The sequence below is a fragment of the Molossus molossus genome, unplaced genomic scaffold (genome assembly GCF_014108415.1).
Source record: "Molossus molossus isolate mMolMol1 unplaced genomic scaffold, mMolMol1.p scaffold_m16_p_5, whole genome shotgun sequence".
Classification (NCBI taxonomy): domain Eukaryota; kingdom Metazoa; phylum Chordata; class Mammalia; order Chiroptera; family Molossidae; genus Molossus; species Molossus molossus.
Genome location: NW_023425388.1, coordinates 37,511,776 through 37,538,079, shown reverse-complemented (window position 1 = coordinate 37,538,079; position 26,304 = coordinate 37,511,776). Strand labels below are relative to the sequence as shown.

The 26,304-nt window shown below is 38.9% G+C and overlaps 1 protein-coding gene across 2 annotated transcripts; it reads left to right on the top strand.

Moving 5' to 3' along the window:
• The first annotated feature begins 1,238 nt into the window (after positions 1-1,238).
• On the top strand, positions 1,239-25,934 carry SLC2A2 (solute carrier family 2 member 2). Of its 2 annotated transcripts, XM_036243247.1 has the most exons (11): positions 1,239-1,250; positions 5,604-5,696; positions 9,030-9,292; positions 13,611-13,735; positions 16,450-16,565; positions 17,709-17,871; positions 18,341-18,528; positions 21,100-21,204; positions 24,556-24,657; positions 25,350-25,553; positions 25,632-25,832. In XM_036243247.1, the coding sequence occupies exons 1-11, from the start codon at positions 1,239-1,241 to the stop codon at positions 25,830-25,832; spliced, it is 1,572 nt and encodes a 523-aa protein (XP_036099140.1). The 2 variants fall into 2 exon arrangements, with proteins under 2 accessions (XP_036099140.1, XP_036099141.1); XM_036243248.1 differs by lacking the exons at positions 1,239-1,250; positions 9,030-9,292 and having other exon boundaries at positions 5,605-5,696; positions 25,632-25,934.
• Positions 25,935-26,304: the final 370 nt, after the last annotated feature.

The following is a 26,304-nucleotide window of genomic DNA, read 5'->3' as shown; positions in this document are numbered from 1 at the left end:
CAAACTCTGGGGATTGAACCCACAACATAGGTATGAGCCCTGACCTGGGAATCAAACTCACAACCTTTTGGTGTACGGTGTGATGCTTCTACCTACTGGTTTTAATTGAAATATTTACTCAGGTGTGTTACCTTGCAAGGGTGATAGCAATGAAAAGAGGATGGTGAAATAAAAACAGACAAAATCTGAGTCCCCTTTACTTCTTCATTATATTACCTCTGCTTCTCCATAACAACCGCTCAATTTTGCTGCTGTCCATGAAATTTCTTCTGCTGGGAAATGGTTCCATTTGAGCCTCTGTGGAACCAGTGGCACTAGGCGCCAAGCACAGTTATTAAGCTCAATCAATTTTTATATCTCCTGGGCCCCCACAGGTGATATCACAGAGGATACACAGAAGGGCACAAACTCAAGCAATATGAGCAGATTTATTTGCAAACTCTACACTATTGCCTCCAACAAGTGCCTCTTGACATACACGGAACCAATAGTCGTGACAGTAAAAACAGTGACACCACCATTTACTGAGCACCTAGTATGCACTATGCTAAAAACTTTCATATAGTATCACATTCGACCACCCAACAAAACAGAGTGTGTTGTTCTGTGACTTTCATTTTATCAGGTGAAAAAAATGAAAGCACAGAAAAGTCACAACAGGCCACTGGCTTAAGGTCACACCACCAGTAGTAAAATGTTGGGATTCAAAGCTTAGTCAGGTAACCACTCAAAACTACCACGGCCTCTGGCCACACAGCCCAGTTCTGAAGCACAAACACCACAGGACTGGTTTTCTGCAGGGCAGAGTGCAGTGTACCTCCCATGCCCCTGTCTTTGTCTGTCATCCCCAAAACACAGCATGACAGCCCAGCATACCACATTTGCTTTTTACCTGTCCCTGGAGACTGCCACACTTAACAGATGCTTTAAAATGTGACTGCTTCTGGTTTGCGACGCTTGCCTAAAGAACGGGCACCTATTTTCTTTCCGGTAAACAAAGGTAGTAAGGCCACAGGTTTCTGAGACAAAGCATTTATTGATTAGACTGTCATCAATATTTAGCCTGAGCTAAGATTAGACTTGGACTTTTAGGTCCACTCCTTCCTTGACTTGCTCCTCCTCCTCTAATGTATAACTAGTCTTGGAAAGCTGGAGGAGGACTGGCAGGAGCTGGCCAGCTGCATGTGCCACACTCACTTCAGGACCTGCAATTAAGAGGAGGCCTCCCGAGCCATAAAATGACAGATCAGGTAAAGCAGCATCATGTTCATGTTGAATCGGCTTTGAGAAAATGAATAGGTGAAGCCGTTCAAGTCAGTGAGCTTATGGAGGATTTGGGGGATGTTGGGTGTAGCTACTACAGATCAAAGTTACTTCTCTTGGCCAAGTGGTGGTTCATTTTGCTGCTAGTAAATCATATTTCTTGTTTAGTAATTAGGGTTTTAAGGATATTTGCTCTGCTTTCTGACTAGTCTATGTAACCTCTTCTTGAGTGATTCTGCATAACCATATTACTAAAGGAATATGCAAAACAAAAAAGGCAGATTAACCTGAATCTCACTAGTTATGAAAACTGGAATAAAATCTTCAGAAATGTCAATGCATGAAAAACAAGAAGTAGAAGGACTGTTCTAGATGAAAGGAAACTAAGAACTGACAGACAACCAAATGCAACAACTGCTCTTAGTTCACGAAAGGAAGAAAAACACAGCACTAAGGGGCAATATGAGGGCAGGTGGGACATTTTGAAAATGGGCTGTATATTACATAATATCTGTATATCTAGTACACGCTTGGATATGATAATGGCACTATAATTATGCCAGAGAATGTCTTTGTTCTGAGTACATGCTGGAGTGTTTAGGAGTGAAGTGACACAAATATATCTTCAACCTATTTTGAAATGATGCAGCCACAACAACACACACACTCACACACATGCACAGTGAAAGTTAACCCAACGTGGTGTTAACCACTGGTCAATGCAGGTGAAGGGTATGGAGTGTTCACCGCACTACTCTTTCAAATTCTCTGTAGATATATACTTTGAAAAATAAAAACTTAAAAATGAAAAGGGTATAGTACTGTTGCTCCCTTATACGCTTCCTCCGCCAAATGCCCCCACCCCTACACACAATCATGCAAATAGGTAAATCTGTGTCCCTCTTAGAGTAGGACCGCTAAAGTCTGGTCGGGTGTAACTTCCTCTGCTGAGCATTTCTTCATGTCAGTAAGTGACTAGGCACAGGGCTTTGTGGTCAGCAGGGCTTGGGTTTGGGGTCAAGCTACTTATCTGCTCTGAGATCAGGGGTAAGTTGTATAAACTGAGCTTGGGTTTTTTATATCATGATAAAATAAGAACATATTGGGATATCATATAAGGATATAATATCGATTATATTATATTCAGGATTATGATAGTTCTTGGTGATCTGGGAGTAATTAAATGAGATAATATTACAGAGACTCGGGTGACAAACATTTTAGTATTAATAGATGTGTGTTTATATAATGTATATTTAACAAATAATTAGGATAGCATGATTTTCTATTTTAGCCCAGGATAAAGCTAAAGCAATTAGAACTTTGAAGAAAATATAAAGTCAGATATTAAGTAAATAACTATACAGATGATATGCAGATTTGGCAAAAATCATGAAGGTAGTTTTCAAATAACTGTAGTTTAGAAGATACTGCGAAAGAGAAGTTAATATGCTTACCACACTGCCTGGCACGTGGCAGATGCTCAAGCTTTATTGGAACTACCATTGAATTTCCTTAGGGGGATTTAGAAATTATGTTGTAGGACTTTTCTTGAGAACTAAGAAATTGCCTAACAATGGAACCCAGGAGGAATGAGAACTGACGTAAGCACAATGTTTCAGCTTTGTAAATCCATCCAGACTTGGAAAAAAGTGGGTGAGCATAAGAAGAAGGGTCAGAAGACCTGGGCCCTCACTCTGGGTGTGCCCAGTAATCACTGTAAGACTCAGACAAGGAATTTAGACTCAGCTTCTTCACCTGAAAAATGAAAAGATTAGACTAGATTCTATTGGGCTATATAATATTTTTCAACTTGAAAATTCTATGGTTTGGCCTGGCCGGTGTGGTTCAGTGGATTGAGTGTCATCCTATGTACCAAGAGGTCACTGGTTCAATTCCCAGCCAGGGCACATGCCCTGGGGTTGTGGACTTGACTCCCAGTAGGGGACATATAGGAAGCAACCTATTGATATTCTCTCTCATTGATGTTTCTCTCTCTCTAAAATCAATAAAAATATTTATAAAAGAAAATTCTATGGTTTGAGAAGCCCCTGGCCTTTTCCAAAGGTGGGTGCAGGATTACCTTTGGGTTGGCATTTGGAAGCATGTGGTTTAGAGGAAAGAGTATAAGCTTATCCTCCCTACAGCTGTTGAAAATCTGCTCTTTTAGTTTAGCAGTGGAAATTTAACAACATCAGCTCTAAGTGCCAATACTGGAATGCCTGCAACTTCCTGACTGTGTGTGTTGGGTACACCACTTAATCTCTAAGCCCTCCCTGGCTTCCTCACCTGTAAAATGGGGATAATTTTAAGTACTTTGTAGTACTGTTGTGAAGATTGTGGGTGACGCATGATGATGGCAAGAATGATGAATGAGATGACAATGATGTGATTAAAGAGGCAGTTGCTTTACAGTCCTTCCTTTCACTATTTCTAGGAAAACTTCATTGTGTGTATTTAGTCTTTATAATAATCCTATGCATTCGCTAGTATTATACCCATTTGGGGGGCAAATCATTATTCCACAAGTTAGTGTCTGTGAGACCTTAACCTAGTCTAGTTGTCTATAAAATAGGGGTACTAATGGTGCTGTCATGAGTAGTGTGGTAGGCAGAATAACTGCCTCCAAAAATGTCCACAACCTCATCCCCAGAACTTGTAAATATGTTACCTTACATGGCAAAAGGTAATGTGTCACAGGTTTTTGTGACTTTATATTCACAAGTTATATGATTTATAAATGTCATTGAGGTTACGGACCTTGAAAAGGAGAGATTTTCCTGGATTATCCAGATGGGCCAAATCAAATCCCACAAATTCTTAAAAGGGAAGAATTTGGCTGTGGTCAGGGTCAAATAGGGGCATCATGAGGACTTGACCTCCCCTTTTCTGGTTATGAACATGGAGGAAGGACACCACTAACCAAGAAATGCAGTGGCCTATAGAACTCAGAATGGTCTTTGCTTTACAACCAGCACAAAAACTCAGACCCTGGTTCTACATTCAAGAGGAACTAAATTATGTCATCAACCTGAATTTTTCCCTACAGCCTCCAGAAAGGAATAGAGCCTTCCAAAATCTTAATTTTAGTCTGTTGGTATTTGTACCATCCTTCTGACCTACAAGAACTATACAATAACAAACTTGTGGTAGTTCAGCCATATTTTTTTGGTGATTATTTGTAACAGCAGAAAGAGAAAACTAACATGGATAAATGAGATAATACACTTACAGCAGTGAACAAGCATGCACCAGACACATTCAGTATGCAGCCTTGAAGCTGTTTGCATTGCATCTAACATCAGATTGTCCAGATTCCAGTGATGGGTATTACCAGGGAGGTGGTTCAAGTCCTCTCAAGGTGTCCTCTGGCCCCCTCCCTACTAATGATGGTTACTACCTGCATATAGGATGACATTCCCTGTCCTTGGAAACAGCTGAGGGGGGAAAGGGATTTAAGGGGAAACTACCAACCAAGTGAATGAAACTCCATCTTAACTTTGGCTGCTTGAGCCACTGAGTTAAGGAGGTCTAGTTATATTTTAAAGGATAATACAAAATCTCCTGTAATCCCATACATCATATACCGTGTGTGTGTGTGTGTGTGTGTGTGTGTGTGTTGTGACTCAGTACGCATGATATTTTTCTAAGATGGTTTGATATGTAATTATGAGTTGAAAAGGATGAATGCTCTACCCCTTTCTACATTTTTATTTGTTTGTTTTTGTAGCTACAGAGTTGGAGGGGAAATAATATCCCTTAACCCACAACTCTAGGTTCAACTAGATGAAAATCTTGAAAGTCTAAGTTGGATATTAATGTGGATTGTGATAAAGACTGGCTGATTTCTCTTGCATAAGTTTGCGAGTATTTTTGTACCATAGCAACATCCAGGAGCTCCCCATCGCTGTTATTGGTGTCTTATTTTACTTCTCGCAATGACCCAAATGATTAGCAGTTTCCTTCGGTCAGCAGCAATTCTAGTTCTCAATCCTGATTTTGAATCTCATATATATATATATGAGATTTTACATATATATATATGTGTGTGTGTGTGTGTGTGTGTGTGTGTACACACACATATATATGGATGGATTTTTGGTTCCTCCCCTGGAAAAAGCTGTTTCCAACTACTTTCAACTTCAGCAGTGTAAGGGAAATAATGAATGGCTCTTACATTCTGGTATGAATGACCCTGCTGGGAGCACAGGGCTCACTGTGAGCATCAAGAGACAAGAGCCAGCCTGTGGAGCCTGTCAGAAGTCCAAGCTGTAGAGTGATAGGAGATGGGTAACTGAATGTGCCTGGTATTTCCCAGCCCTGTGTCTTACTCCCCACAGATCACCGGGACCTTGGTTTTCACTGTCTTCACTGCGGTGCTTGGTTCCTTCCAGTTTGGATATGACATTGGTGTGATCAATGCCCCTCAACAGGCAAGTGAAACATGCACAATTCAAATCTCTTTGTGGCAGTTTCTGTCAAGGACAGAAAGATATCTGTTCCTCGTACAGAGAAATAAAGTGTGTACACATGGGAATATGGGGTAATCCCAGCCTTCTGTCAGGTGTCATGTGCGTGGTTCTAGAGCCTATAACTTGACTTTGACTCCTCCTCACTTGATAACCCTCAGAATAAAGAGCAATAAATAATTTTTGATCTTTGACTCTGCTTTTCGCTGAGCTCACAGGAAACTTTAATCAGAATACCACATGCCTTAAGATATCTTTTTTAAAGCGTAAGAGCCTATTTATTGCAGCATTCACTCAGACTTCTCAGTCTTTCTAATAAATGCCAGAGAATAAGCAAAAACCATTGAAGAATGTTTCATTCTGTGCACAAACATTTACTGAGCATCATCTCACTGTGCATCGTGAACTTGAACATATTTTCTGCCCAGTTTGAGCCTCCCAATGGTCTTCTTATATCTGTTTCTAGGCCAGATCAAAACCTTTAGGAGCACTAACACTAAAAAGATTCTAGTCCTCCCCCATATTCCTGTCTCCTTCAGGTGCTTCAAAGTAAAATAATACATAACTGTTAAATAATAGTCAAGAAGTCCAATAACATTTGGATTTTCTCCATGGTGACCATTTGGATGGATATTTTGAAAACTATCAAATAATTTCTATCATTTTTTTCTCATGTATTTTGTGCATCTCTACTCTGGTGTCCAGGGAATAGACAGGAGAAGGATGCCATTTTCTCAGCTCCCAAAACCTGTAACTAACTGGGAAGAACCAGGACTTCACTCCCTCTGCCCTGATTCAGGCTGTCAGGTTTATTAGAATGGGACTGATGGCTTGTACCTCACTTCCTGTCATCAGTGCCAAGCACAACAATTGGTGTAAAGAAAGTCTTCAGTGAAGTGTTTGGTGAAGGAGAGGGAGAGAGAGAGAATGCAAGCTGGCGGGAAGCTGGCATAAGGTGCAAGTACAAACATTTGTTGGGTGCCTTCTACAAACCGGTCATTTTTATCTGCTTCTTTTACAACATTGAAGTCCAAGGAAAATGTAAGATCCTGCAGGCTGTGAAGTGTGTGCTCTCCAGCCAGTCCCTCGCCTGAAATGAGTTGCTCCTTGAACAAAAGATGGGCTCTGGTAGGCACCACATGTCCTCATGAGTGTGGCAGGCCTCGCTGAGGTTGAGAGATTTAGGGACTCGCTGAGCAGAGTGGGGAGGGGAGCAGCTATCTTTTTTCTGTGGGTGATGACGTGCCAATTAAGCAGGTTTCCTGAAATTTGGCTCAATAGCACCATAATTGGTAGAGCCTCTATCTGTGGAAGACTGTTTCAAATTCTTACTTAAGCCATTCTTTCCAGTCTCAGAGGGAAAATCAATCTAAGGTTTCCCCTCCTTGCATCACTCCTAGAGCCAGACCTGAAGACAGTGATTCCCCACTGGCCTCTGGCTCCGTGCCCTCTTTATAGCCCCTTTCTTCTGTGTTTATGCGGTTATGTAAGAAGAGTATTCAGGCCCATTTATTTTTGTTAGTAGAATTTATAAGTCACACTTTTTTAAATAGTTACTGGAGGATATTTTTCCATTTATCTTCAGATAGAGTGGGAGAGAGGAAAGAGAGGGAGAGAGAGAGAGACATTGACTGGTTGCTTTCCGGACCACCCTGACCAGGGCCAGGGACAAACTGCACCCCAAGTACATGCCTTTGGCCGAATTTGAACCCACGACTCATTGTCTGTGGGCCGATGCTCTAACCACTGAGCTACCGGCCAGGGCAGTATAAATGACACTTTTTATGATTATGAAAACTACACATGCCTGTTGCAGAAAGTGTTAGAAAAAAATCACCGTAATTATTCCACCACATAGAGCAAACTGCTGAGAACATTATGGGTATTTCCTGAGAGCCGTTTTTCTGTGTGCTGTCCACATAGTGTAGCCATCTAAGGAGGCAAATGTCTTGGTCAGACTTCTTTTATCATAACAGCGTGTCAGTTCTTTCCCTTACTCGGCTGACTTGGCCACACGGGACTTTGCCCATGACTGGCACCCTAGGGCGGCTGCCTTCCAGGTCCTGGCCTGCATTCCTCCCCCGTCACTGCCGCTGCAGAGTGACCAAGTTGTCAGGGAGAGGAATGACCTGAAGGGAGGACAGCGGGAAGGATGTGCTTTACTCGATTACACTTTTATAAGGTCTTTGCCTCTCCCGAAACACATTCTAAAGTATGGCTCTGTGAAATTTAGTTTTAAACAGTGTTCATTCTATTACACATTGAACACTGTGTGGACCCAGAGGTCTCAGTACCTTCTCGGGAGCCACTGAGTTTTTGTAATCTTCAGAATTCATCAATATACATGATTGTTTTCCTCTCTATGCATTGGCTGCTAGGAAGTTTATTGCTAAATTATAGCTCACTTCTAGCAAGGAGACAGTACCTAGTGTTTGAATTTTGTATACTAACTTTATTTGGGGCCTCATCTTTTCCAAGTTTTTTTTCTTATATCCATTTTTATGTTTTCATTAAAATATTTACATAAGTCTATTTAAATCCTGTAGTGCAGGGGTAACGCTGGTGTGGAAATGTATCTTTTTAGCATGCAGAATATTTTCAATTTGAATAGTAGACAACATTTAAAACTTGGAAAAATTTACATGAAGTCCCAGATTTCCAGCTTCTTTTTAAAAATTAAAAGTCATCAACACTAGCCCAGTGGGTGAGGCTCAGAGGTTGAGTATCCACCCATGCACCAAGAGGTCACCATTTTGATTCCCGGTCAAAGCACATGCCCAGATTGTGGGCCAAATCCCCAGTGAGGGGCATGCAGGAGGTGGCCAATAGATGTTTCTATTTGTCTCTCCCTCTCCCTTCCTCTCTCTCTAAAATCAATTAAAGGAAAAAAAAAAAAAAAAGAATATGCCAAAATTAAAAAATAAAAGTCATCAAGCCTAGTCTCGTGTTTGCAGCTCCCTCCTTCAGATGGTGCAATGCTCTCAAGGGCTGTAATCCTGCTCACTCGCTGTTATAGCCTCAATGGTAAAAAAAAAAAAAAAAAAAAGTATTTCAGTCCTCTGGCCCTGCCTCCTTCACGTGCTTGTTCCTGCCTGGTTCCTATTGGCACTGGAGTTGGTAGCCTCTGTTTTATTGAATAAGCTCAACTATAAATAAATCTATATGCATTTGTATGTGTGTAACACACATAATTAGAATGATCCTGTTTAAATATCTAACAAATACTTTAAAGAAATAAATAAAATTATATAGAATATTTGACAGACTGGAGCTACTTTTTATATTTTGTTTTCTCAGGTAATAATAACCCATTATAGACATGTTTTGGATGTTCCACCGGACTACCGAAAAGTTAGCAACAACTATGCTGTTGACAGTACAGAGGAAATGCCTAGAACCCCGCCCCTAATGAGTTCAACGCCAACCCTTTGGCCTGAGGAAGAGTCTTTGGAAATTCCTGGCCTCGTCACCATGTTATGGTCCCTGTCTGTGTCCAGCTTTGCAGTCGGTGGGATGATCGCATCCTTCTTTGGTGGGTGGCTTGGGGACCGGCTTGGAAGGTAGGCAAATTTCAAAATCAAGCCTTAACACAGAAACTTCAATATTTTGGGTTTTATTAGAATGAGTTTAGAAAGAAATAATCTTTTGGTATGTGGAATTGTTTTAGAGTTGTTTTTTCAATGCATGACCCTATGAGTTAGGTCAGCGTTGAACCAAATAATGGAAAAAGCTGATGTACCAATCTGCTTAATTATGGAGACATTTACAGAAAAAGTGAGTTTGGTGTGTATTTTTAGACAACTGCTTTGATTCTCTGGTTTTCTAAGTTATAAAACATATTAAGAAACCACTGCACAAATGATTAATTCTGGAGCTCAAAGGAAAAGCCATGAGTGTTTTTTGGTTTTTTTTTAACCTGGGAGTCCACTATTTGCTTCACCAAATCACTCCATTTCTCAGAGACCAATTTTTCATCTTCAAATTCGAATTTCGCATTTGGACCAGTCCTGTCCTAAGATCAAGTCAATATTCCTCAACCCTCAGTTGCTCAGTATACGTGGCAAGGGGTTTATGGCTGCTGCTGCTGCCATATCAAAGCCCCTACCGAAGATGAAGCCAGCGGTGTCTCCATCCCTACACCAATTTCTTTTGGGTATTTTGGATTAAAAACATCAATGGAACTCCCTCACACTGGAATTTTACTTAGTCATGTGACATACTAAAGTTCTCAGGGTGCCCCTCCCGCAAAAAGAGAAAATCAAATAATTATTTCTTTACATTTATTTTCTAGTCTTTAAGTCTACTGTTTATTAATTACCCTTTTTTGATGATAAAAATATACAAATATGGAAATTTTAGAGAATCCAGAGCCTTTAAAAATGTAATTGATATAGGCTAAGATATATAGCTATCTTAGTAATTCTGAATCGCAGTTTATTTAGTACTAAAATTTCTACTTTAAATTATAATTTTATCTAATTATTAAAATTCTGATAACTTCTTTCTTTTATACTGGAGCATATATATGAAAAGACTGTAAGAAATGTCCTTAAGTAATGAGTAGCATGGAAACCCAAGTTCTATTCTTGTTCTTACTTAAAAGGGGCTTTCCTCTATAATAAAAGAAAATGGTCAGTTCCTCACATTTTAATCAACTTACTGGTGTTTAGCTGAACTTTACATCAGAATCCATAAATTATAAAGTTCATAAACTGATTTTCATTATTTAAAAATGTTTTAATCATTTTAATTTGTACCAAATTGTTTTAAACAGTAACCAGGAACTGGAAAACTTTTCTAGATTAATTATTTTTAAAATAAATAAAATTAAATAAAAATTTTAAATATAGACAAACTAAGTCTTTTAGCAGCTACTGCTATTTTATACGTCTTCCCATCCCCAAGAGAAAAATGTAAGCCCTTGCTGTCCCTCATTTGGAGACAAGATCCTGAGAGGTCCTGTGACTTAGATTGGAACATTGAATTAATGCCCTAGCGATGAAACCAGGATGCATGTCCTCTCAGCTCAGGATTTAACATCAGCACTGTTCATGCCCCAAAACAATGTCAAATAACCACTTATCAAATGACTTATGGTAACTAAAATTGAGGCTTCCCTCAGCTCTCAGAGGAAACATGATTCTCCATTAAAAAAACATCCATAAATTAATCATTTTAACTTAAAAATTAAGACAAAAGAGTTCAGTCCCTCCCATAAAACTATTTTTCTAGGGGTAATTCACTGAAATATGGCATGATTTTCCTTATTGCCAGGATCAGTACTTCCCCAGCTAAAAGTAAATAAATAAAAGTATATTTTTTTCATTACTGCTTTTAAAAAAGTCTTTCCTTATAATTGTACAATAGTCAATAGGTACCGGTGGCCATTATTGTTCAATTTTGCTTCTCAGGTCAATTTTTCCAGAGGCTATGGGCTTACAATTTAATTACAAGACTATGATGGGAGACACCATTGTCTATGCAATAATGCACACTACTTCAAGTCCAGGAAGGCATGCATAGCTTGCCTTGGAATGCTTTCTTTCTTTCATATGGAAAATAGAACATACTAAAATGAAACATTAACCCTGGGTTTCACACAGATCAAGTCTCAGCTCTGTCACTTAATAGTTGTGTGAAAATGAGTAAGTTACTAAAGTTCTCTAAGACATTTTCTTTCCATCTGCAATGTGGAAAAAATTAAAAAATCAATAAAGATATATTAAAAAGAAAATGATAAAGCCTATGCTAATAGGAATATTTAGAGTAAGATTTAAATAAATATACTTAGAAATGTATTTCCTTCTCCCTGATTCAACCATTTCAAGTATTTATTTATCCTTGGCCATTTTTTACATCTGAGCAGAAGTTAAAATATTTTTTATTTTTATTTTTATTATTGACACTATTATAGATGTCCCTATTCCCGCTGTGCCCCCTCCACCCTGCCCCTGCCCACTTCACCCCCTTCCCTCTGGCCACCACCACACTGTTGTCTGTGTCAGAAGCTAAAATCTTTTAAGTTATATTAAGTGCTCCAGTATCCATTGGTAGTAAAGAAGAGGGACTTTAGAGCAATCTGGCATCAAAAATATTTTCAGCCTATCTCTTTTAAGACTTTATCTCACCCTGGCCAGTTTGGCTCAGAGGTTAGAGCGTCAGCCTGCGGTCCAGAGAAACCTGGGTTCGGTTTCTGCTAAGGGCATGTACCTCGGTGGCAGTTTGTCCCCAGGCTTGGTTGGGTCATGCGGGTGGCAGCCACTCGATGTGTCCTTTCACGTCGATCTTTATCTGAACAAAACATGGAAAAATGTCCTTGGGTGAAGACTTTATCTCCCCTCCACCCCCTTGCCCAATAGAGTATACTATTAACTAGCTAGGAACAAATTTTTAAGGTAACTCATTGAATTTCCCTGCCCTCTATCCTTGTGTAGAGAAAAAGCACTTCACAGAGAAATACCTTATCTTTTTCTCCTCTAAAACACTGCCTTTGGGTACTTGATAATTTTCATGTATTACTAGTCTAAGGAATTACCACAAATTTAGTGCCTTAAAACACCACCAATTTTTTTCTTGCAGTTTTGGAGGTCAGAGCCCAAATTAAGTTTCACTTGTCTGAAGTCAAGGTGTCAGCAGGGCTGGTTCCTTCTGGAGGTTCTGAGGAGAATCCATTTCCTTGCCCTTTTCCAGTTCCATGTTCCTTGGCTTGTGGCCCTTCCTCCATTGTCTCTACTCTCTACTTTCATCATCACATCTCCTTTTCTTCTGCCTTCCTGGATAGTGTGCTTACATAACTGGGCCCCACCTGGATAATCCAGGATAATCCAGGATAATCTCCTTGCCACAAAATCTTTAATGTGATCACATCTGGAAAATCCCTTTTGTCACACAAAGTAGCACATTCCCAGGGTCTGATACTTAGGGTGTGGACTCTGAGAATATTGTTCAGCCTGTTGCATGGCTGCTGGGCAATCACTGCGTATGAAATTACATAATTTTACTCTCAAAAAAGATCCGTTTGATGTAAAAGATACTTAGAAAAAGCTCATTTTTTAAAAGTTTGAAACATTGAAATAGAAAGAACAAGATGCTTACATTCTTTGTGGCACAAACATTTCCATACCTGTCCACTCAGATCATTTCATTGCCCTTATCATCATCTACTTTGAAGGTGTCTATGTACCTTGCTTTCCCATTTAACGGGAATAAGTACTTTAAAATGTCAAATTTCATATGATTAATTTTAAAAATGTCTTTGTTGCTATTGCCAGATTTTACATATTTTAAATAAATTAGCATTAACTCATAGATTCTGAAAATACGCTGACATACAATGTTAAAATAAGAATAATTATAATTCTCTATGAGAAGGCTTAAAGTAAAAGTATATTTTAACTTATGTCAAAATAATTCATAATAAAGGAAATTTAACTTTTAAAGTTCCTTTTATGATCTACATCAACTAAAAACCTGTATCACTAAAAGAATGAAAAAATAAATCAAGGTGTCATAGATTTCAAGTACATAATTGAAGTTAGCTATCACAGGCAATTGTTTGAAACAATCAACTCGTAGAAAATTTAATTCATTAACTATTTGAAAAAGCGACAGAGTTTTATCTTAACTCAAGCTTAATCACGGCCACAATTGTATCATCTCCATCAAAATGTGGAGATCAGATGTATAAAATCCAGATTCTCTCATTATAAATATTTTTATTGTTAATGCATCAGTTTGTAGATAAATCAAAGTATCATCATAGCCTTTTCAGCAAAATTAAAATAATCTTCTAGGTAAAAATGTCACCGCACTCTGAACATAAATAATTTTATCAAGGTTCAATGCTAAATTTGTAATCCCTGCTTTTTAAATTTTCAGAATCAAAGCCATGTTGATAGCAAACATTCTTTCATTAGCTGGAGCTCTCTTGATGGGATTTTCAAAATTGGGACCATCTCATATTCTTATCATTTCAGGAAGAGGTATATCGGGACTCTACTGTGGTAAGTCACACACACACACACGTCTAAAAATTATTTTGAAAACAGATGTCTAACATGCAGGGAATCTTTTGAGTCTGAAGTGGCACCACAAAAGGAATAAGCAATAGCATCAAGTTCAAGTCCCGAGTCAGGGAGGTTTGGGACCAGTAAATGAGACTTGTGAAGCCATCTTCTTACCCATGACAATGACATCATTTCTAGTCAGATGACCACAGACAAATTATTAATTCTGTTTCCTTATCTATTCAATGAAGAGAATAATATTTACCTTGTAGGGTGCTTGTGAGAATACATGCAAAATGTTCAGCATAGACTCTGACTACAGTAAACTGCCAAGAAATGCTAGCTATTATTACTCCCGACATGCAGTAAACAGTGGAAGGCTGATACACAGAACCTCTATCTTAGCCCTGTGGCCTATGTGGCCACTTCTATCTCCCTCCTCTATCTGGAAAGACATTGACACCAGGCCCACCTCTCACACTACACAGCTTAGCCCTGCCAGATTTCCGACCTGGCTGGGTGAAGGGTTAAAGTGGCAGTGACCACAGGGAGAGGGAATCAGGAAGAAGCAATTCATCGAGGAGTTCAGAATGAAGGATGGATGCTCTTCCATGAGCTTTACACTTAAATTACTGAAATCATTAGTTCTTGGAAACAACTTTTTGAACTTTCAGGAGAAACTAATCAGTAGATGTCTGACCAAAGGGAGGATCGCTCAGTTTATAAAACAGACAAATCTTTAGCTTCTCAATACCAGTGATGCCCTAATAGTTCTGAGCCAAGGTTTTAACCCATATCCCAAACTTCAGCAATTTCAAACTACTAATCCCCATTGAGGATAAGAGAAGAGGTCAAAGTTACAAAATGGTGTATAAAATTTTTATAACACTTTTACCTGTAAAGAGGAAGACTATAATTCCATGTATCTTCAATGATCGGTTGAAACAAAAGTTTAAAATGACTTATTTAAATTTCTCTTTTTATTATTTTCAATGTTAAAACAAAAAAAAACCTGACAGTTAGGATAGCTTTGTTAAAGTGAAAAGTCAACCAACATGTGGAAAAAGCTTTGGATTCACCCTGAATCATTTTGGTCACTGTCTCTGTCTGGTCTTAGATATGCTAATTAAGTGTAAGCCTCAGTTTCCTCTTCTGAAAAAAATGTAAATAATAATACTATCAAAGAGATCTAAATCATGATTTTTCTTTCTTTTTTCTCCATTTTTTAAAGTCCAATTTAAAAAAAAAATAGAACTTCCTTATGACCCAGAGATTTTACTTCTGGGTACTTATCCAAAGAAATCTAAAACACTAATTCATAGATATATGCACCTCTATATGTATTGCAGCATTATTTACAATAGTCAAGATTTGGAAGCAACCCAAGTGCCCATCAGTAGATGAATAAAAAAAACAATGTGGTAAATCTATACAATGGAATAATACTCAGCCATAAAAAAAAAAAATGAAATCTTGTCATTTACAACAACACACATGGACTTAGAGGGTATTGTGCTAAGTGAAACGAGTCAGTCAGACAAAGACAAATACCATATGATATTACTTATATGTGGAATCTAAAGAATAAAATAAGTGAACAAACAAAACAGAAACAGGCTCAGATACCGTGAACAGACAGATGGTTGCAAAAGGGGACTGGGTGAAAAAGGTGAAGGGATTTAGACATACAGATTGGTAGTTACAAAATAGTCACAGGGATGTAAAATACAACATAAAGAATATAGTCAATACTATTATAGTAACTATGTATGGTGCCAGGTGGGTACTAGAATTGTCTGGGGGATCACTTCGTAAATTATATAATTGTCTCACCACTATGCTGTACACCTGAAACTAATATAAAGTAATATTGAATGTCAAAAAATTAAATATATTATCTTTGCAAATGCAGTTCAAAATTTTTTAAGAAAATTTAGTGAATTCAGTTATTAGTAAGACTGATTAGTAGCATAAAATTTGTAAATTAAAATGAAAATTAAAAAAAAACTTATAAATTTTCCAACTTTAATAAATAACTTGAAATTTTAAAAAAATTAAAAAATAAAACAACAGTAACAAATACAAAATATTGGTAATACTAAAAAAAAATCTGACACACATATTGCAAAGCTGCCAATCACTGGCACAGCCCCTTCCACCTCTCTAACCCGCCACCGCTCTGACAGTGAGCTGGAGGCACCGTCACACTGTGGAAACTCAGAGGGCTTGTAGTCTTGTGCTAACACTCTATTGCACTGGGATCTTAGGTAAGTCATTTCTCACCTCGATCCAGTAATGACATTGGCCTAAATATGCTCTAAATTCATTTAATCCCATTAAGCACATTATCATTTTTTAAGAATAGTATTGCCACATTCTTCAGTCTCTTTTCTTGAGATATTCAAAGGCATATAATATAAACTCAATACTAACATAACTTTTTAAAATTGAATAAGAAAACACTGTAAATAATTGCCAAATACTTGACTAATTACTTGTTTCTATTCGTGTATTCAACTACAACTTTATTTGGGATCTATCAACAAATATTCTTTTACATAAACTGTGTCTGTGGTTGGGAACAAGGGTTCTTCCTTTCAACAGACCCAGGAAGGGACTTTCAATCAGAATATTGACTATACTTAAGCCAAATTAATGTTACGGAGATAGTCCTGGCTTTATGTTAACATTTATGTTCATGTTTCATGCAGGGCTAATTTCAGGCTTGGTTCCCATGTACATTGGTGAAATTGCTCCAACCACACTCAGGGGTGCTATTGGCGCTCTTCACCAGCTGGCCATTGTCACGGGCATTCTTGTTAGTCAGGTAAAAACTCCCATCCCTTACTTCTTTACCCAACTTTATCCCACCTTCTACTTTACCCAACTTTTTCCTCCCTGACTGTCTACTTTCACTATAAACCAACACAGAAAACAAACAAAAAAGCAGTTTTACCAGTGGTAGTGGAGGTGGTATAGATGCATAGGCTTTTTAGCTCAAAGCTAAATTATTACTACTCCAGTTTTCACTTTTTCCCTTGGAGTTGTGGTTGTGTTGGCACTGGAAATGACCTGGAAGCCAAATCTGAACTTTTGGAGCTATTCTAGAATTAAATTATTCCATTTAGATGTAAAGAAATAGAAAAGTTCAAAATGTTGGCTGTCTGGTTTTCCTTTGAGTGTCTTACTTGGAAATTTAATATGTAAATGATCACCAGTTCTTATTCAGCTGGCTTTATCTTTCCCTTCTATCCTTTGAGCTCAGAAGGAATCCCTGGAACTCCAAACTTATTACTATCCAGAGGGTAAATTACTGCAATAGGGATCACAAAGCTGGTTATCATTAGATTAATTGCTCTATTTATCTAATCCCACTCTACTCAAAGTCTGGATAACCTAAGAATAAATCTTCTAACAAAGGTCCAAAGTTTTGCATGATTTTTGGTGTTTTTTTAGATATCAAATATGTTGTTAAAAGTTTGGTTGGTTTCCATCCTAAATGTCCCATCGGAGTTCATGAAATCACCTAGGTTTTTACAAAGAAAAACCCTACATGATTTCTTTGTAAAACAAATAGTCCCTCATTTAGTTAAGGTGAGACACACTAGTAATAGTTTTCATCTTGATGCATACTTGAGTCAAAGTTGTCAGGGATTACTATTAAATAGTCAATATGCTTATTTTTTTTTAATATGTTTCTATTGACTTTTTGGAGAGAGAGAAAAAAAAATCCATGTGAGAGTGAGACATTGGTCAGCTGCCTCCTGCACACCCCCTACTAGGGATGGAGCCCACAACCCAGGGGTGTGCCCTGACCAGGGATCAAACCAGGACCTCTCGGTCCATAGGACAATGCTCAATCCACTGAGCCACACTGGCTGGACTAGTCAATACGCTTACTCAACAAATCATTACAGAAGGCAGACCCAAAGTGTTATGAGGTTGATATGCTTTCTCCCTGCCTTTTCAGATTATTGGCCTTGACTTCATCCTGGGCAGTCATGAGCTGTGGCACATCCTGCTTGGTATGTCTTCTGTGCCAGCTGTCCTACAGTCTGTGTTGCTCTTCTTCTGTCCAGAAAGCCCCAGATACCTTTACATCAAGTTGGATGAGGAAAACAAAGCAAAGAAAAGTAAGGCTATTGGGTGGTTTACCTCCTACCTCTTGTTTTGGAACTATCAGCTAATGAGAAGCAATGTGCATGAATGGTACTCATGAAATTGGTACCAGTGCTTTTCAAGTGAAGTCAGTAATACATGTAAAAAGAACATGCACAATCACTTTAATATGACAGGTACATGCCATTTTATACCCCAAAATACTCACTCAAGCCCAGATCAGAAGCCCACATGCAGAGTACTGAAAAGAACTTTCCAGCATTATGCTACAGGAATAGTGAGGATCATAGTTCTCTTTGTCATAAGATAAAGTCAAATATTCTGCTTTTTTGAAAAACAAGAGCAGGATTTAATTTAACAAAAAATAATTTCTAAGAAATAGAAAGGGCTATGTCGAACTACAGCCCTTCCATTTACATAATAAATATAAATTTATGTTTGTTTTGACCTGAGTTGTATAAACGTAATGATTTTGGGAGACAGGCTTGAAAAGACTCAGAGGAGGTGCTGATGTCACCAAAGACATCGCTGAGATGAGAAAAGAAAGGGAAGAAGCAACAAGTGAACAGAAAGTCTCCATAATTCAGCTCTTCACCAATTCCAGCTACCGACAGCCTGTTCTAGTGTCATTGATGCTGCACATGGCTCAGCAATTTTCTGGGATCAATGGGGTAAGTTTAAGAATACCCCCTAATTTCTTTTCTTTTTTCTTTTACTGATTTTAGAAAGAGAAGAAGGGAGAGGGAGAGAGAGACAGAAACATCATTGAGCGAGAACATCAATTGGCCGCCTCCTGCATGCCACCCATTGGGGATCAGGCCCACAACCTGGGCATGTGCCTGACTGGGAATCAAACTGGTGACCTCTTGATGCATGGGTCAATGCTCAACCAGTGAGCCACACCAGCTGGGCCCCCCTAACTCTTAAGAGCAAAGTGAATTAAGATAGAGCAGGAAATGGGTATAAGTTTAAAAAGCTAAAAGACATTTTTTAATGTTAGCATCATGTCTTACTATAAGCAAATATTGAGTGAGAATTAATTTTCTGTTTTGCCTCATCTGCTTTCTAAAATTAGCTTACAATTTTTAAAAATGTCAATAATTCATGGTATTGTGTGTCTATTAAGATGAAGGCAAAAAGGCAAAAGCCATAAATAATAAAGAGGGAAAAGAAGAATAATTATACCAAAGAAAACTAAAGTACAAAGGGCTTCTAGAGTTAAATATCAAATTTAGAATTTATAGTAGCCTAGGCCAAAAGAGTCCATGGTTCCCTCTATTTAAATGAAGTATACCAGATATCCAGGTGCCCAAAAGTTTGATACGATATGATACGATGAGTGAGGGTGGTAGAAAAGACATGATTGAAAACCATACTGAGTATTAATCTTGCAAGCTTTTGGGGTTTTTAATTGAAATCCTTGCATTATGCAGACTAAAACTGTTTTACTGGGCAATTAGCTACTGGAAAAAAATAATTGTTAAGAAACTAAACAAAGGAAATCACTTAACATCCTTTCGATGCTGTTGAAAATGTGATTTGGGCTTCCTCTATAGTGAGCCAATCTTAGATCCACAAAGGACACTTTGGAAGTGACTGATGGGTGGGCAGGGACGTGGGGAGGCAAAGAAAGTAATTCCTATGAGGTGAAGCAAAAGGAGAACTGAACCTCACTCCACAAGCTGAATACTGTTCTGCTGTGGTCTTTATCCTCACTTAAGGATCCTTGATGTTTATTTTTATCTAATACTCATTATACCTTTGGGGCTCAGAGACCAAATAGCTATTCCCTATCTCAGCTCTGCCTGTATATTCAACGGCACAGTACTTAATCTCTCTGAGCCTCCCTGCTTTTAGGTTCCATCCCAGTGCCTGACCAAGAGGCATTCAGGAAGCACTGGACTTGAGGCTGTTGGGCACCTGAGAATAGCAGGGTTGCGTGCAGTGTGCAGTGTGCAGTGTGCAGTAAGCCACCCCTCACTGAGCAGTCTGCACAGTCTCCCTGCAGCGCCTATCTGTCTGCGGGAAGAAGACAGATTATGTGGGAAAAGAATGATGGAGAACGGTAGGACAACAAAATGACCTAAAAGACTATTATAAAAGTAAAAGCATGCAAAATAATAAAGGCTATTCGAGAGGTTGTGGACCAGATTTCTCCTTCTCCACTGAGATTAGTGGAGAATTTTGGATTAAATGCAATGCAGCCAGAACTCTCATACACACTGGTGAGACTGTAAACTGACACAACTTCTTTGGAAAACCACTGGGCAGTTTCCACCAAACCTGAGTGTATGCATACTCTATTGTCCTAGGTATATATGTATGCATATTTCACTGAAAGGATTGTGCTAAAATGTTCATAGCAGCACTATTCTTAATCACCCTAAATGGCAACTACCTAAACACCCATCCATAGTAGAATGGGTAACTAAATTGTGGTATATTAATACAATAAAACACTATGTAGTGGGGGGTGGGAGAGGTGGGAAGAGATAAACTAAAGAACTTATATGCATATATGCACAACCAATCAACATGGACACTAGGCTGGGGAAGGTAGGAGAGGGTGGGAGCAGGAAGGATGGGGTCAATGGGGAAAAAGGGGGGACATCTGTAGTACTTTCAACAATTAAAAAGGAAAAAACACCATGTGGTAAAGATAATGAATAGTCTACAAATACAGCTATAGATTAGTCTCACAAAGGTAATGTTGCGGCCAGATACTAAATAATACATACTATGTGGTTTCATTTATATCAAGTACAAGACTAAGGAAAATTTATCTCCAAGGGTAAAAGTTGGAAGAGTTTTCTTGAGAAAATAAGGTGACATTTAGGGGGCTTCAGGAAAGCAAGAAAAGATTTATTTCTTATAGGTATTGGTTATACAGGTGTGTTCACTTCGTGAAAATTATTTGATCTGTACACTTATGACGTGTACTTTTTTTGTATGTATTTTATACTTTGACAAAAAGGTTTAAAATTTTTAAAAACAAAGAAAATGCATATGCTGAGTTTTCACCTAAATATTAAAAAGACTTTTAAGCAATCGGAAGTTTTAAACACGAAGGAAAATTGTGATTTCTCCTTCCCTGGAAGGAGAGGGCAGATAAAATCTTTGGGAAGTTCTAGGGACCATGGTTACATGGAAGCAACTAAAGGCAAACAACTTAAAATTTTTTTTGCTTTAAAGCCATCAGTGCTAGGCTTCTCGATTAAGGCTAACCTATTATTACTTTACAGATCTTTTACTACTCAACCAGCATTTTTCAGACAGCGGGACTCAGCCAGCCTGTTTATGCAACCATTGGAGTGGGTGCCATCAACACTGTTTTTACTGCTCTCTCTGTGAGTAAGATAAACTAAAATATTCTGCTTGCTCCCCAGTCCAGAAATGGGAGTAAAAAAAAAACCTTTATGATCTAAAAGGGACCAATGGCATTGTCCTCATGCTCTGGGTATATAAAACCAAGTGGGTCATGGGAAGAGTCCTATATTGAGATGAGGCGTCACTGAGTAGGTTATCTGGTTCTCTCTGGTGAGAACTGGTTCTCTCTGTTGGCAGGTATGCTATTAGTCACTCAGTTGTGAATTAATAACTCACCAGAGGACACGGAGAACTTACTCATTGGGTTCCTTCTCCTCTGCTCTATACTTAAGCCCCTTGGGTTCAGTCAAGAGATTGTCATTCCCCTCAGTATTGGGTTTTATACCTAGATGCCTCTCCTTCCATGGTTGATGTTTTGTGTTTTTTTTATCCTGATGTCTTGGGAAAACTTTTTTTTTTTTTCAAATGTGGTCCTCTCAATTAGATAGCTAAGCCTCCAGTAAAATTAAACAAACTCAGCAAATTCTTATGCTATTGGGCCATTGGGTGGAGCTCCCATGGAGTTCCCAGGCCACAGCTTCTGGTGATGCACATGTTGTGTGGCACTATGAGAGGATGGAGTAGAAGTGGTATAGAAGGTGAAATGTTACTGTTATTTTTGACATTTTATTTTTTAGAAATGTCAAATATTATTTCTTACAGAAAAAAATAATAATTTTTTCCAAGAAGCGGAACAGGTCATATACTCTTCGTAAGATCAAATACCTTATATAGGAAATGATTCAGTATCTTGATAATAATAGTATTTAACATAACAATCTAAGAATTAAAACACACAGACAACAACAACAACAACAAACTTCCCAACTAATGTGACGTGCTCTAAAATGAGGGTAATTGAGTTTATTTTTATCTTAGAATTCAGGAAGTTCAAAAAGTTTGTGCTTTTCAATTTTGGTCACAGTGCTATGCTCAATATACTTGAGTCACTTGTTTTTCATTCTCTGCACACGGGCTCTTAACTATTAACTTACAGTGGTCAATAAATTATAGCCTGGCCACCTAGATCAAAAGGCAGCTTTGTCCAGACCTTGGAAAAGTGGAGAAGAACAAATAACATGGCAACACCAGTGGGTATGTAGACATGCCTTTTGAGATAATGCCTTTTCAAGCCAAATGGCCACTCTAAATCAATGAAGGCCTGGTACTGGGATGCAATCCAAGGGACTATTTGCATTCTTTTGTCTCATGAGATAATATTTTTTACACATCCTCCCTCCTTCAATATATTTTTCTAATATAGAGATTACGATTAAAACATTTTATATAAAACAGGATTTGCCATGTAAAGCATCAAGTTGTCGAGATGGGGTAACTCAAACTCTAGGAGTGCCTAAAAGGAAACTACTGCAAAATTTCATTTTTGCCTCCTCCCAGCCAACCCTGCTGGGGTGGGAAAAGTTGTTTTGAAAACAATGTCTTGATTATCTTGAATACGTATTCCTTTATAGAGAAGCTTATTCTGTGAAGGTTTTAGGGCAAATGACATAATAAAAAAAAAATGTCATCTCTAATCAGTTGTCTAATTACAAATAACCCTCCAGGATTACAAATAACATTTAAAATTTTTAATTATATATATTTTTGAAAAGTTGTTTTAAAGTACAAAAAAGATAACCCCTCAGTCACCCAGTTACCAAATTCCATGTATCAAAATAAAAACATGCAAATAGGAATATGTACTGATAATATATTAATCTTTCAACAACTTGGAAGGGACATAGTAAGTCCCTCCCAACCCCAGGCCGAATGAGTATTTTGGAAAAGAGAGAGACTATCCTGACTCCATTTTGAATTATGTTTCATATTCCATGTTTTTCCCCCGTAGAAGAAAACCTGTAATCTTGAGAGAGAAAAACAAAACAGGAAGAAATATGGAAGGTGAGATGGGTCTCAGGGAGAAACAGTGGCTACCACACTCTAAGTAGGCTTCCAGGATCTGAGTGACACACACTGTCTGGGACAAAGGTGAGAGTTGAGGTCAGCATACATCTCAGCCCCTGACCAAGTCTCCTCCTGCATCACATTCTTCCCTGCATGTTCACCTGGCCTCCAAAAGGGAGTCTGGCTCCATTTTCAAGGCATGTAGTTTTAGAGTTTATTATCCTGTTCGTAATCACTGTTCAGAAACAGAAAAAAATAATAATAATACATAACGAAAGCCCTTCTTCCTAAAGAAATGCTTCTATTTTCTTGATAGCTTGATTTGGTGTCATCAAGTCAGCTTTGAAAGTCATGATTAAAGAGTCAAATAGAGAGAGAGAAATTTTATGAACTTGTATTTTTTTTTCTCACTTCCTCCTCAACAATTAAATGTGGGCTCTTTGCTTATCATCCTGAAGAGATTTGAAACGGATTACAAAATGCCTCTGAAGGTGAAAGGAGCTTTCATTTCAGGTGAAAAGAAAGATTTCTCAGGTATTTTCAGAGCCAGAGCTCACTATACTAAGGGTATTAGATTACTGTTGATCTACTGATAGATTTATGAACCTAGCCAATTTACTCACCAAAGTGAGAGAAATTATAACGGGTAGATTTTTTGTGTGTAACTTACCAACCTTGGCTGTATTCCAAGGATCATGCAAGACTATCCAACAAACTTCCATCTTGGCTAATTGTAAATCTTAACCATTATGAATGCAAAGGTCCTCAGACCCAAAGGAATAAATGACATATCTCCAGACGTAGAATAAGAAAGCACTTTAACCTTCTGCTTTAAAGTCTTACTTTTTCAAATGGATAGTTCATTTCCAGCACCAGGTACATTCAAGCACACCAGAAAAATGAAGATCTGACTATTTTGGTGAAATGATCAAATTCCTCATGTTGCCAGGTGGACGGTTGCAACTTGACTTCATTCGCAGTGAGTGAGTTGGATGAGAATAGCTGAACCTCAACAGTTGTGCTGTTTCAGGTGTCTGCAGTGCACAAAGCCTCGGGAGAGAAATTAAAGTCATTTTTATGTGGAAACTTCATATTCTAAACATATAAGGGCTCTGTTGGAAGATATCTAAGATGTATGGCCTCTTAATATTATACCTAAAGTCATAATCACAGAGAGGTGGTAGCACTGGTTCTTTCTCTAGAATGCCACGTTCAAATCAACGCCGCTCCATGAAGCAGGGATTTGTTAATGACCTCTGGTCATTGAGAGCAGCTCTGCTACCCTGGGCAGGCATCACTCCCCTTCTCAGTCCACATCTGTAAACTGGGATAATAGAACTGCCTCTTTCCAGCTTTATAAATTAAAACGACCTCTTTGTCAGTAAAAACTATTTACGTGTCAAGCCTATGTTTTATAACTCTTCCAGGTGTTCCTTGTGGAGAAGGCAGGGCGACGCTCGCTGTTTCTGATTGGAATGAGTGGGATGTTTGTCTGTGCCATCTTCATGTCTGTGGGACTGGTGCTGCTGGTGAGTTTGGTGCTGACACTGACACTTGTGGTTACCATATGGTAGCAATGCTGTGCTCCAGGTTAAACTGTTTTGTATGTCAAAGACTTTTGAGAATGATTTACAAAATGAAGCCAGAGGAACAGCATATCATACAAAGGAGAAATGTAAACACAGAGATAACTAGTTTGGGGGGAGGGGTAAAGACGGAACATCAGAAAGCAAATTGCACTGGTTAACCAGGGAGGCAGTGTGGCAAACGGTCAGAGCTAGGCCCTGAGGTCAGCCCCACGCGGTTCCAATGCTGCCTCTGCTGCGTGGCAGCCTGTGTGACCTTGGGCAAGTATGCGGAGTGTTCCAGCCCAGCACCCTCAAGCGCTGCTTCACACGTATCCTGTATCCTACCTAGCAACTTAGGTATCAGCAGGAGCATGGTCACTGGATCCTTACCCTGCCTTGTTCACCGGAGAAGAGTGACTAGGAAGCATATAAAATCCGAATCCGGAAGATTTCCCTATAACAGAGCTCAAAAGATTTAAGGGTGACTCCGACTAGAATAGACTTGTCCCCAACTAGAATAACTTGTACTTAATTGTACATAATCGCCAGGGAGAGAGCCACGTCACCGCTAACCTCAGGGAGGGCCCACTCGGCTCAAGGAAGAGGCAGCCAGCGACCCCGGTCCTCCTTCTGTTTCCGCTCTGTCTTTTCAGAATAAATTCGCGTGGATGAGCTACATGAGCATGGTAGCCATCTTCCTTTTTGTCAGTTTCTTCGAAATCGGGCCAGGCCCCATCCCCTGGTTCATGGTGGCGGAATTCTTCAGCCAAGGCCCGCGCCCTGCGGCGCTGGCAGTAGCGGCCTTCTGCAACTGGACCTGCAATTTCGTCGTCGCCCTGTGCTTCCCGTACATGGCGGTAAGGCCCCAGCGCGCAAATTCGCGGCACCGAACGCCCGGCCGAGCGCTTGCTTATTGGGATCTGTTCTCCCTGCAGGACTTTTGTGGACCGTACGTGTTCTGCCTCTTCGCTGGAGTGGTTTTGGCCTTTACTCTCTTTACGTTTTTCAAAGTTCCAGAAACCAAGGGGAAGTCCTTTGAGGAAATCGCGGCGGCGTTCCGAAAGAAGGGTGGCTCAGCCCGCGCCCCGAAAGCTGCCACCGAAATGAAATTCCTCGGAGCTGCAGAGACTGCCTAACGATGGCCTGCTTTTTGACATGAACACAAAAAGGAAGCCATGTGTTTTGAAATGGCAATTCTTTGAGAATTTTATATCTATATCTTGAAGTATTGTTTTATTATTATTATTATTTTTTTTTTGGAAAGAGCTTTTATGGGCTCTGATCAGAAATGTCATCTACTATTACCAAAGAAAGTATTTTTTTTTTTAAGTTACAGAATCTATTTTTGATAGTAGGACTCTGTAATTAAGTAAACCTAGAAGTCTACACCAAAGGGCAAGGACATTCTAATGTTAGTTCTATTCTTTACAACAAGGTTCTCCTGAAATTGACGCCGTTTCAATGCGTCATGTTATTGCTTCATTTAGCTCCTGACTAGAAACCAGAAGATACAACTAATATTTACATATTTGAACCTCATTAAGTTGGAATTTTCTTACCCACAGACCCCATCCTAAAGGAGATATGGCTAGTAGCATAAGGTCCGTG